Source organism: Stigmatopora nigra, chromosome 10 (genome assembly GCF_051989575.1).
Source record: "Stigmatopora nigra isolate UIUO_SnigA chromosome 10, RoL_Snig_1.1, whole genome shotgun sequence".
NCBI classification, from domain to species: Eukaryota; Metazoa; Chordata; class Actinopteri; order Syngnathiformes; family Syngnathidae; genus Stigmatopora; species Stigmatopora nigra.
In genome coordinates, this window is record NC_135517.1 from 2,774,016 (window position 1) to 2,788,378 (window position 14,363).

Sequence of the window (14,363 nt, forward strand, 5' to 3'; positions counted from 1 at the left end):
TCCGCCGAGCATGACAGCCTACACAAAGATGATATTGAATTGATTTCAGAAATGTTGCCGGACTGACTGTTTGATGTATGCCGCATGACGTGAATCATAAAAATTCTATTAAAAAACTCTTGAATGGCTGACACCGGAATATTATTTGTGATGATTAATTTGACAAGGTCATTACAATGGGAGTCGTTTCAGTTGGAGATTGCTTTTTTTGCTCCCTGTTGACTCCCCTGGCTATTTTTCCACTTTGAGTCTTTCCGAGCTGTCTTTGCATTCAAATATCTCGAGTATTTTTTATTAGCTTTGTTTTTGCGGAAAATCAAGTCATACCAAACTGGCAAAGTTATTTTTTTAGAGGTGTTTTTGGTCTTTGAAATACCTCAGGGTTACGTAAGATGGCTAAACACCTGAAAGAAGTAATTGCTGGATTGAATTTGAGTTTTTTGCTTCAAAATAAGATTTTCTCGACCGATTTTTACAGTTTTTTGCTTCAAAATGTCCGTCTAATATTATTAGACTTACTTTACTCCTCGATCTTCTCGGGAAGACAGTCGCAACTGAGAAAAACGTTCCCGATTTTGACAGTCCAAAATCGTTACTATTAGTCAAAACTAGTGCGAACATTGTTGGGGTTAGTTCAGGTTTTGGTCGATTTTGTTATGTTTTTTTCCCTGTGATTTCCTATTGCATTCACCTGTTTTTTCTCCGACTTGCTCCCTCTTGTGGTACCCAAGTTTTTAATTGTAATCAACCCGTGTCTGTCTATTTAAACCCGTGTATTACCCCAGTGTTCTTAATTATAATCTTAATTGGTCTTTTTAAACCTGTGTGTTACCCTGGTGTTCTTAATTGTAATCAAACCCTGTCTGTCTATTTAAACCCGTGTGCTACCCAGGTGTTCTCAATTGTTAACAATCCCTGTCTGTCTATTTAAACCCGTGTGCTACCCAGGTGTTCTCAATTGTTAACAATCCCTGTCTGTCTATGTAAACCCTGTGTGTTTTTGAGTTTTTGTTGGATGGCCTGCCTTGTTTACTCTATACCAGGTTACAGTTCAGTCAGGTTTTGTGATTTGATTTTTTAAGTCATTATTATTTTGATTCCTATATTAAGTATTAAAGTTTTGTTAGAGCAACATGATTGCTTCCAAACTTTTGGGTCCACGCACAACATCGCCAATATGTTACATTCGTGTAGTTTGTCACGTTGTCCTTCTTTGAGTTCAACCAGAATCAGAGTCACTTGGCAATTCCATTCTATTTTCAAAATGGATTAAAGTGTTTTATACACACGTTGATAATCGGCTTTAATGTGAGCAGTTATTCCCAATGCATCTGTTTGGAAAATTGTCTATGGAGATATAATAACTGTTTTGGTAATCATAGGGTGAGACGATGTATCATTGTTAACTTGATAAATGCCTGAATATAATGCTTGTTAAAAACGGATGGAGTAGTGTTTCATGAAAACTGGAAACATCCCAAAACTGGGTGTCAAAGTGGGATTTCATATTTTAAAGTGCTTAAGGTTAAGATTCAGGCCATTGAAGACTCTAATTGTGTCAATTGAGTGCAAGTAGTTGTCCACATGTGCCCTGGGATTGGCTGGCGACCAGTCCAATTTCAACTTCAATTCCCATCTGTCCATTTACAGTCACTCACCCATAAACCTGTCTCGTTCTTTTTCAGAACTACACAGCTCAGACCGGTGGTGGTAACGGCAGTAATGGCGGAGGAGCGGGAGGCGGCGGAGGTGGTGGTAGTGGTGGTGGTGGTAGTGGTGGTGGCGGGACAGGCAGTGGCAATGGAGACGAAGACTATGAGATCCCGCCCATCACTCCACCCAACCACCCAGAGCCTCCGTTGCTCCACCTGATGGAGCACGACTCCACGGGTTATTTGTGCCACTCACTGTCGCACAATGGCCTCATCAACCCGTATTCCTATCCGGAATTGCCCACCCTCATGATGTCCAACATGCTAACGCAAGATGGTCAGCTTGTGTCCGGACAGATGCAATCGGTAAGTAGACTTTTATGATCACAGTGTTTCCCAACCAAAATGTCCGAAATCATTTATCGGAAAGAATACGAATGTCGTGTTCAAATTAAGGGAAAGGATTGGTCGCTGAGAAATGACCAGATTTATTTGTGTGTATCAAATATGAGGAAACTTCAGGTTCATATATACATACACATGTATTTTTTATAGATCTAAAACAATGTTTATATGAGCTTTTTTAATATCTTTTTAGATTTTTGAACTAAAAACACAGAAAAATGGATTAAAAAATTACAATTATTGATTTAAAAGGGGGAAAATCAGCCCTAAATATTCAATTTTTATATATCTAAAACAATTTTTATTTTAGCTTTTTTTAAATATATATTTTTCGATTTTGCAAAATGATTTTTGAACTAAAAACACAAAAAATGGATTAAAAAATTACAATTATTGATTTAAAAGGGGGAAAATCAGCCCTTAATATTCAGTTTTTATAGATCTAAAACAATTTTTATTTTAGCTTTTTTTTAAAATATATTTTTAGATTTTACAAAATGATTTCTGAACTAAAAACACAAAAAATGGATTAAAAAATTACAATTATTGATTTAAAAGGGGGAAAATCAGCCCTAAATATTAAATTTTTATATATCTAAAACAATTTTTATTTTAGCTTTTTTTAAATATATATTTTTAGATTTTACAAAATGATTTTTGAACTAAAAACAGAAAAAATGGATTAAAAAATTACAATTATTGATTTAAAAGGGGGGAATCAGCCCTGAATATTCAGATTTTTTATAGATCTAAAAAAATGCTTATTTGAGCTTTTTTATATATTTTTAGATTTTACAAAATTATTTTTGAACTAAAAACACCGAAAATATTGATCAAAAAACGACAATTATTGATTTAAAAAGGGAAAAATCAGGAAATGTAATATACATCTATACTCTTCATTTTAATTTAATCCTAAAACAGAAAATCAGCACTCATAATTTATTTTCCCGGACCGCAAAAAAATATGCACCGGACCAGATTTGGCCCGCGCGCCTCCACTTTGACACCAGTGCCATAAACAATATCTCTCCTGTTGAAATTGATCGACAGACGCTAACTAGGGTTAATTCCTAAATTCGGGGCTATTTTCAAAATGAGATTGCTACATTTTTGCAGAGTTGGATGTTGCGCAGTAGTATGTGGAGGTGTGTGTGGGTATGTTTGTGTGTATATATGTGTGTGTAGACCATAAACAATATCTCTGCTGTTGAAATGGATCCACTACATCTGGAGGTCAGGGGCTTATATTCAATCTTGTGCACGTTGAAAAAAAAAATCCATTAGGGTTCATCTTTCCTGCATCAGCCATTCTATTGTGGTGCTGCAGTGAGATCTGTTTTCATCAGGCAGATTCAATACGTGAGCTGGGCAATGAAAAGAAGAGTGCAATAGACTTGGATGGAGGGAGTGGAGATGGAAGGGTAGCTAAAAAAAATAAAAAAGAGAAGAAGAAATTGCAAAGAAGTCACGAAAATGAGCATATGTCGATTTCATCATTGTGCATTTTCGAGGTAATTCACTTCAGCGAAATAACATTGGGCTCCGTATACTACTTGGCGCACCGGGGTGATGAGTGTTTCGTCGCAGGTGCTTGCATAAAAGCGGAAAAGCAAATGGGCTAATTATGTGAAGGAATGGATGGCGAAATGAAAGCGGACCTATTGCGGTGATAGGTAAACATTCAGGGGAGCTATTAGGAAGGTGGAGAGTGGAGTTTGATGAAGTAAACAGAGTTTAGATTGAGTTTTTGGAGGGTTTTTTGGGGGGGGGGGTCGTTTAGATTATTGGCGGATAGGTACCACCGTGAATGATCGGAGTTGGAATGGATTGGAAATGGCGTTTGTTGGGGGAAAAAATCCAATGGAGGAGATTTGGGGATTGGTAGACATTGGAATTTGTATTCCAATAGGGTGTAAAGATTAGGGTTTTTTTTTAAATGTAGTCCTTTAGGAGTCAAGAATGTCAGTTTTATTTGTTCTATGTGGAATTGATTTATTCCTGTTTTTTGTTGTTAGGGAAATGTGTAGAATTTTTGGTAGTTTTATTTTTTGGGGGATGTTTAGAGAGAGAGAGACTATTCAAATGGAATTGGTTTGTTGTCAAAAATAAGGATTTGGTTGAATTGAATTGAAGGGTTTTATTGGTATTGTGGAAGTAGGATGAGATTTAATGATTTGATGAAGTAGTGCACAAATAACAACAACAAACAGACACATGAATGAGTTGTGTGGTTTTTGGAGATGTTCAAAAAAGTCTATGGACTCAACAACAAACAAACGAAGACATAGTTAATTAATAGATAGTCATGATAAGTAAATAATCAATAAATATTCATGGGTAAATACGTAGTCAAGATAATAAATAGGTAGTATAAGTAGTAGTTATTAGTTTTGATTAGGTTCTAAGTACAGAACTTGTACGAACAACTGTCCTTGTATCTGTTTGTCTTGGCTGTTATGGCTTGTAATGCCTTCCAGATACATTTCCATGTTATATTATATTTGGCTAAAGCAAAGCCCAACTCTGCCCATTATGAATCATGGGGGTAGCGGAAAAATATTCTTATTCTTTAGAAAAATAATAATAATAAAATTACAAAAATTCAAAATACATAAAATAAGAAAATAGAAAAATTTTAAAAATAGATATACGTATATATATGTTGTTTTTTTAAATCGTGGCAGTTTTCTAACAGCTACCACAAAACATTAGTTTGATTAAGAAATAGCTCACAAAAAATGTACATATTCAAAAACTTTGCTCAAGACTAGAAAAGGATTTATAAAGTGTTTGTTGCATTTTGTAGCGTTACATACATGTTTTATTGTGTTCTTTTACGTTAACTCAGCCTTATTTGGTCCATAATTTGGCACCTGAAGGCACCATCATGTTGCATTCTCTATTGCATCTCCAGGACTAACAAACTCTGTTCTAAACAAAAACAATATGGCGTCCACCCAAGCTCCCCATCCACTATACACCGCTGTCATAGCATCTCCAGATTCCAAAACACATTAGACATTTAATAGCCATGCTCAGGTTGCACTGATCTTATCAATGCAGCCAAGCGAAGTTGCTCATCTCAACCTCGTTCATTGAGTGCTTTCCCTTTTCCTTTTTTTAACTATTTCTGTCTCCCAAGACAACAACAGTCCACAAACTATGTCCTCACATCTCTATAGTTGTGCATAAATTCACATTTATTTTTTATTTTTTGGAGCCGGAGTGGGTTTTTTTTTTCTATTAAGCGATATTGAAAAAAGAAGCCGTTGAAATTTAAACGACCTCGGCCTCTTTTGCTCAATGGCGCGTGAGATATTAGCGCTCGTCAGTAGGCCTCCAGCGTGCTCGTTTGAATACGGAATAGATGATGAATGTATAATCATACTGAGAGATGTCCACGCATAGCATGTTACATATTAACAGACGTTTGGTTCATGCAGTGTTTTTGAGCTCATGGCTGTGAAGGCGTGTTGTTTCCGATTTAGCTTTTTTACTCGTAGTTTAACATTAACAGTCAATTTTTTGTAGGCCTGGTTAGGAACAGATACTTTTGAGAGTAGCATTGACAATGGAATGGTTGCCATTCAGGCATATTTTCTCCTTGTTTTTTTATTTTTATTGACACTTGTAAAACACAAACATATACCTGGCAACCTTGGACAATTGGCCCCTTATTAATGATTGCAAATCCCATTATTAAGTGATTTAAAAAAATGTACAAATGCAATTTGACACATTTATTCAAGTAAAAGTCTAAAATTTCATAAAACGAGATCTGTTTGACGTAAAACTGATCTGGTTTGACGTAAAACTGATCTAGTTTGACGTAAAACTGATCTAGTTTGACGTAAAAATGATCTAGTTTGACGTCAAAATGATCTAGTTTGACGTCAAACTGATCTAGTTTTACGTGAAACTGATCTCATTTTGCGTAAAACTGATCTAGTTTGATGTAAAACTGATCTAGTTTGATGTAAAACTGATCTTGTATGACGTAAAACTGATCTAATATGACGTAAAACTGATCTAGGTTGACGTGAAACTGATCTAGTTTGAATTAAAACTGATCTAGTTTGACGTAAAACGGATCTCTTTTGACGTAAAACTGATCTCGTTTGACCTAAAACTGATCTCGTTTGACGTAAAACTGATCGAGTTTGACGTAAAACTGATTTAGTTCGACGTAAAACTGATCTAGTTTGACGTCAAACTGATCTAGTTTGACGTAAAACTGATCTAATTTGACGTAAAACTGATTTAGTTCGACGTAAAACTGATCTATTTTGACGTCAAATGTACCAATCTACACCAACCGATCTCTTTTGTTTTGTAATTTTTGTTATTCAAACATAAGAAATCGGTTTATAACAAAGATCACATTAACCCATCTTGATTGTCACTTGAAATTGCAACCATGCGTTTCATTTTATTTTATTATTATTATTATTTTTTGGTTCTTTTTTTTTTTTTTCCTGGAAAGCCATGAATTGCTCCTGGCAGGTGTGTTGGCGGCTCAGCTGAGCCGGCGTGAATGAAATATGAGCGCCGATGTCAAGTCAACGTGTCAGAGACGAGATGCAGTGAATTAATGAGAGCTAGAAAATAAAAAAATATATAGCAGAGGTGTATTTTCAAGCATTTTTCTTTCACTATCAACATTTCCGCAAACAAGAAATATGCCGAATTGCCGATAAAGACAGACTTTTTTTCCAATTTCCCACTACAATATTACTTGATGGACTTTTGGCTCTTTGAATCTCCCTTTTTTCTTCTTCTTTGGACTAGTTTTCCTTTTTAAATGAGAAAAGGGGTGATGGGGTGCGGGGGGGCGGAGCCTCTTTGAAGTCATTTGGTGTCGGGGATTAGAGAGCATGTGCAGAAAAATGATGGCCGACGTTTTGGTGCTTTTTCTTCTCAAAAAACGGGCCTCGACGACACGGTCGAAAGTTGTTTTTATTTCTATTTTTTATTCCAATGTTGATTAGTCACATGGAATGACCAAAACAGGGCAAAGAAGTCATTTATATGTACGGTCATGTACATTTAGAAAGGGCACAGATACTACTACAATGTTTTTGTGTTGTATTTGTGTATTAGGGTAATATGGTACTATATATACACAATTGGTTGGGATGGATATTTGCTTTTAGGTGTGACAGTTGTTTCTATCACAATTTTGGGTGTGGAATTGAAATCTGGGTGCAGTTTATTTTTATTTTTTTACACGGTTTACCTTCTCACTATTAGCTTATTAAAAATACATAGATTCAGAAATTTCTTATATAATATATATGTACATGTACATGTAGATATACATATACATATACATATACATATACATATACATATACATATACATATACATATACATATACATATACATATACATATACAAATACATATACATATACACAGTACACAGTACACAGTACACAGAACACAGAACACAGAACACAGAACACAGAACACAGAACACAGAACACAGTACACAGTACACAATACACAATACACAGTACACAGTACACAGTACACAGTACACAGTACACAATACATATACACAGTATACAGAACACAGCAGACAGTACACAGTACACAGTACACTACATATACCTATACATTAAATACACCTATACATTAAATACACAATACACAGTACACAATACACAATACACAATCCATATACACAGTACACAATATACAATACATATACACAGTACACAATACACAATACATATACACAGTACACAATACACAATACATATACACAGTACACAGTATACAGAACACAGCACACAGTACACAGTACACTACATATACCTGTACCTATACATTAAATACACTTTTTTTATCAAAGTTGTTTCTTTAATATTTCAATGTATGCTAATATTTGTTCATTTTTTATCTAACAAAAAGTAGTATTTTTCAGATTTTTTTAAAGTGATCTTATAGTTAATAAAAACCGTAATCAGTTTTGAATTATGCAACCAAAAATGAGTTATAAACAGCTCTCAAACTAAAATCAACAATTTTATTACTTTCAAATTTGCTCATATTCTTCGATTTGACTTTATCTGAAACATATACTTGTTAAATCCATACTACATTTACAGTTCGCCATCTATGAAACATTTGATTCCCTTTTGTCCCAGTTAATATTTCACCATCTATATTACCACACTTAATCATAAATGTATTGTTTATTTTAACCTCCCCCTTATAAATGAAGCATCAACAGCCAAACGAAGCGATTGTACACAGCCAGAAAGCTTGCCGAGATTTATGTAACACATTCATGTTTTCCACTTCCTCATTTTAGTGCCACGCTGGTAAAGCCTAGCTAATAAAAGGCTCCTATTAATATGTCCTGTTGCCAGGCAACGGCAGGCAGCGAGTAATAGCATTCTGTGGAAAAATAGATGACCGATAAGGAAGAATTCAATTCTTTTCTCATCTCCCAGGAGAAAGTGGCTTATATTTTTTCTTCTTCTTGCTTGCTGTCTGATATGAAACTGTAGTTGTACATTAAGCAAACGCCGTTATTTTCCTTTTCTCATCATTTGAAAGGCTTATTTATTACCGCCTATCTTGGCAGCTCATCATTTTTTTTCTCCGTTATAAAAGTCAATTACCGTATTTTCATGACTATAAGGCGCACTTAAAAGTCTTACATTTTCTCCAAAATAGCCAGTGCCCCTTATAATGCAGTGCGCCTTATATATGGAAAAAACTGAAAACCAAAAACGAAAAACCACCACTGTCGGATATTAAAAACAACACATACGCCTGAACTGAAACAATACTGTTAAATATGCAGATCAGCCATCTTAGTTTACAACATCTTCCATCATATAGCTCCTCCCCCACTGCAAGATTTTATACAAAAAAATCCAAAACATCAACAATGGCTGGCTCTAGAGGTGACTGTAAAGTAGTGAGTACTGTAAAGTAGTGAGTACTTCATACCTGGAAGTCAATAGCAATTACCCTATTTTCACGACTATAAGGTGCACTTAAAAGTCTTACATTTTCTCCAAAATAGACAGTGCGCCTTATAATCCAGTGCGCCTTATGTATGGAAAAAATAGAAAACGAAAAACGTAAAACCACCACTGTCGGATATTAAAAAAAACACAAACGCCTGGACTGAAACAATACTGTTAAATATGCAGAGGCCATCTTAGTTTACAACATCTTCCATCATATAGCTCCTCCCCCACTGCAAGATTTTATACCAAAAAATCCAAAACATCAACAATGGCTGGCTCTAGAGGTGACTGTAAAGTAGTGAGTGCTTCATACCTGGAAGTCAATAGCAATTACCCTATTTTCACCACTATAAGGTGCACTTAAGTCTTAGATTTTTCTCCAAAATAGACAGTGCGCCTAAAAATACAGTGCGCCTTATATATGGGAAAATGTCATTTATTGAGGGTGCGCCTTATGATCCGGTGCGCATTATAGTCGTGAAAATACAGTAATGTCTTAAGGCAATTAGAGGATATGGACCCTGACTTCATTTCTCCCCGTTTTTATTTTTTTTAATCAGAAATTCTAAACAAGCTGTATTGAATGACTCGGTAGAAAAAGCTAAAACTTTGGAATTCCATTTTATCCACGTCGCAGGTGCCGTTTGGAAATGATTTTGACCAAAAAACAGGCTTTAAAAAACTGGAATTGCCACGTAAAAAAGATTCGTATAAACGCAATCCAAAAAACAAAAACGGTGAGTCGCCCTACACCTGTTGTATTCACAATGGTCGCCATCTTTCTTTCGGTGGCGCAGATGTGATCGACGGCGGCACTCAAGTGAAGAAGAAATGAAGCTGAGATACATGACGATGATAAGACGTCTCATATTGGAGTCCACCAGGGGCCCCTGCTGTGCGTTATCGTGCCATGAAATCGTGTCTATATTACACTGTGGCCTATCGCCTCATTCTGCTTTCATCGGGGAGAATATTCTGCCCCCGATGGCGGTCAATAGACGACCAAAGTCATTTTATTTTGAAATGAGAACTCTGCAAACCACCAAGATGTGTGGCTAGGTCCCACAACCCCCTACTGTGGTATAATACCGCCATTTTTGGCCCATATCTTAAAGTCTGACATCATTTACGTCATGGAAATCTGCATTTCGAACCATTGTCGCTCTAAAAATTAACAATTTTTACATACAATGCAGCAAAAGCATAACTTAACTTGTGATATTTTTTTTAATGAAGGTTTCTCAGACTTGTTTATAATTCAATGTATGCTAGGACATCTTTTTCAGCGTATTCCCGATGTTTAAAGATAACATGAGTGTGAGAAAGCTTAACATATTTTTTGGTGTATATGCCGTATTTGTCGCAAAAAAAATTATGACTGGATCAAGGGTACGGCTTATATGCGCATAAATTAGATTTGACATGCACAAAATGCCATAATGCAAGAGAATAAGGGCGATAAAGTCATTTATTTCAAAATAGAGAAAACATAAACAGATAAAACTAATTAATTTTGTCGTCTATCAATGAAATTCAAGGAAAAAAACGGATCTTGCATAAAACGTGAAAAAATATTGGTACTTTTATTAAATCCATGAATACGGAGGTGAAAATTGTGAATTAGGGGGAGGCTTATACGAGAGAAATCGTAAAATCCAACGATTTTAAGGCCATTTTAAAGGCTAGAAAACACGATAGCTAAAAAATGATGAACTTTATTCCTGATATTTACTTCTGATTCATTATTTATTATTTTTTTAAGGATTTTAGAGGTGCGACTTATATGCGGATGCGGCTAATATACGAGAAAACACAATAGCTAAAAATTAATTAACTGTGTTTCTGATATTTACTTTTGATTCATTCTTGATTTTAAAGATTTTAACGGTGCGGCTTATACGCAGATACAGCTAAAATGCAAAAAAATACAGTAACAAAATTCATTTGACCAAATCTCAGAACTCAGACCGAATTTGAAAAATAATAAACATTCTCTTACACAATTTTATCCAAAACAAGCCAATAATACACCACCCCATCCCTTCTGCTTACATATAACCTTTAAAAAAGCACTTTTCTTTGATTTCTTGTTTCCCCATCATTATTTCCACATCAATCCTCACTTCTACTGTATTCTATTATATTTGAGGGGCGATTGGGGGGGGGGGGTGTATGCACCAAACTCAAAGTACATTTGACACGGCAGTCAGCAGCCTCATTAGCCTAGCATCCTTTTTTGTTGCCGTCTGCTTGTCAGGGTTGTTGCGTCCTCCTCATAACTGTCATGTCAGACGAGGGTTGCTTGCATTCTCCCTTGGAGGCTTTCCCTTGCTTTTTTCAGGGTGAGTGCCAAGACACACCTTTAGGGGGGGCAACCTGGAGGTGTGGTTGGGTTGGGGGGATTGGTATATGGCGCCAATGAGAAAGAGAAATGATTGAGGGAGAGGGGAGATAAATAAAAGCTAAGGAGATTCTGACATAAGCTGTAATGAGCATCATGGTGGGTAGCGCTAAGGGGGACATCATGACATTACTACCTGCCTTGTTGTCATGTCGCCCTGAGCGCTTTTTGGGGTTTTTTTGCCTGCCAAGGTTGGTTGGTTGGTTGGTTGGTTGGAAACACCCACTGGGAGACATTGAGAACATCAGTCATTGTCTTTAAAGGAGACTTATTATGCTTTTTGGGGGTTTTGAAACAGTTTTGTGGTATTATGAGGAATCAGATAGGTATTTTTAGTGGTTTTGTTACTATAAAAACACACAAAATGTGGATTTTTTTTGGTTTTAAAATTGTTTTGTGGTATTATGAGGAAGAAGATAGGGATTTTTAGTGGTTTAGTTGCGATACAAATACATAAAATGTGGGTTTTGTATTATTAGGGGTGTAATAAGAAAGCAAAATGGCTTTGCTGTGTCTGTATTCTCAATGTTGTGCTACTGGGATGATGACATTTCCTGAATAGGGGATGAGTAAAGTTATGAAATTCAATCCTGACTTTAAGTAATTTTGTATTGAAAGGAGAAAGAAAGAACAATAAAAATATGTTATCAGCGTAACAGTTAAATCAAACAGCTGCTCTTAAATCAAATTTAATTGTGACAGACTGTAATAGTGGCAAATATTAAACTCCAATGAATTGATATTATAGTGAATTCTCCTAAAATTGATGTTTTCCTTGAATCAAAATGCAGCTAAAACTGTCCCAAAAATCCAAATTAATAAAAATCATTCCATTGTTGATATCGGAATTTGTGCCAAAATGTAGACAAAACAATTTTTGGTTGAATTAATCATTAGTCTTTCGTGTGTTACAGCCCCTCCATCTTTTTTTTAAATGACATTTTAATATTTCTTAATTTATTCCTTTTTACTTTACCTTGTACTTTATACCTTTTAATACTTTAATGATGAGTGATGAGTATGTTAATACTTTAGTCCTTTATTCCTGTTTGTTTCATATGTACTCTTAACGGATGCACTTTTTTATATGTATCATATCTTGTGCTGACCCCGCCCATCTATCAAATTTTTTAAGTCAATGTGGCCCCCCCACGGGCCCAAAAGTTTACCACCCCTGACTTAGAATTCTGGTTTGGGGTTTCATCCATGCATTCAAACTAGCTACAGATAGCCAATATCCAACTTTTAAGAAGTATTTTTCCCCCTTAAACATCTCCTAATTTACCCCAACTACACTTTTTCCCCTCATCAAAAACCTCAACTATCACCCCCCCCCCCCCCCCTAAAAACCCCATCCTTCCATCCTCATTTTTCAACTATCAAACAGCCCCTTGCTAATGAAGCTACGATCCTACATCTGCTTACTCGGCTTCTCTTGACTCAGCATCTGCACGATGTCACGTAGAAAACCTCCCCGTCTTCCGATGTATGATTCATAAATGGCCTCCCGCATTAATTCAGTGTAAATGACCCCCCCTGGGCGTGTGAAGCTTGATAAAGCAAAGACGCGCCGGGGAGAGGGCGGGTGCGCGGGGGTGACTTGCCATCGTTAGCGTGCCTTGCCCTCGGGGGCGACAAGGAGTACCTTGGAGGGGGGGGACCCCTTTTACCGGCGTACCTTCCCCCCTCAGCCCGCAGGCTCGTGTTTACTGCTCTTTTTTGAAGGATGGCACCCGAACGCGCCTCTAATTAAAGCTGTCACGGTTGGGTGCCTGCAGGGATAATGTTCTATTATTATAGTCATTTGTTTCAATTAAACGCTGGCTGATTTTACAATAGCGGCCGTGAACCTGCGCGAGTGAGCCATCACTCTAAACAAGATGGCTCCAGTCAAGCAGCCAGGAGGAGGCGGAGTTTGTGTGTGGATGTTGTAGTCACATGATGTTTATTTTTTAAAAGAAAAAAATGGGACGGAGCTGATTAAAAATGTCTAAACATTGAGGAATGCTCACTTTGATTGTTAATGGACTTCTCTATAAGCGTTTATAGTAATTACTACTGGGCTCAACCAATCAATAGATGATAGCGCTTTGAGATATGAGTTTAATTTGTCGCGTAACTCCTATCACAAAACAAAATCATTGTTATTCGATTTTTATTTTTTTTATGGGCATACTATCATTGTACTTCACTTTTTTGTTTTTAAACTTTGCTGGATATTGGCTAGACCTGAATTCACTCTTATCTTAAAGTACACATCAATTTGTTGCGTAATTCATATCACAAATCAAATTATTTGTTGTTCAAATTTTATTTTAATGAGCATCTCATCATTGAACTTCATTTTTTTGTTTTAAATCTTTGCCCGGCAGTAGCTGAATCTGAATTCACTCTTATCTCAAAGCACACATTAATTTGTTGCGTAACTCATATCACAAATCAGATTATTTTTTATTTAATTTTTATTTTTTTATGAGCATTCTATCATTGTTCTTCTTTTTTTTTTAAACTTTGCCGGACTGTGGCTACATCTGAATTCACTCTTATCTCAAGGCAAACATATTAATTTGTTGCGTAACTCATATCACAAAACAAATTATTTTTTGTTCAAATTAAATTTTAATGAGCATCCTATCATTGTACTTCACGTTTGTTTGTTTTTTTACTTTACCGGACAGTGGCTATACCTAAATTCACTCTTATCTCAAGGCTCTATATCATTTTCGGCAAAAAAATGGTGTCATGAAATACTGAAGGTGATATTCTTATAGTAAAACCACCTCAAGTTATTTCCATTCTCCCTAAAAAAAATAACAACAACATACACACCGCTTATTAAAACACCAAACAGTGAATAATACACAGTTTTATCGTTAATAGACTTCATTTTTCCGCTCCTGTTTTACAACTGGA

At 35.9% G+C, this 14,363-nt stretch overlaps 1 protein-coding gene across 2 annotated transcripts in view; it reads left to right on the plus strand.

The window, feature by feature from the left end:
• tox2 (TOX high mobility group box family member 2) overlaps positions 1-14,363 on the plus strand; it is a 112,467-nt gene that overhangs the window by 76,318 nt on the left and 21,786 nt on the right. For both annotated transcript variants that reach the window (XM_077727201.1, XM_077727203.1), the window contains exon 5: positions 1,686-2,018. In XM_077727201.1, coding sequence (XP_077583327.1) covers positions 1,686-2,018 — 333 coding nt within the window. The remainder of the gene's footprint in view (positions 1-1,685; positions 2,019-14,363) is intronic.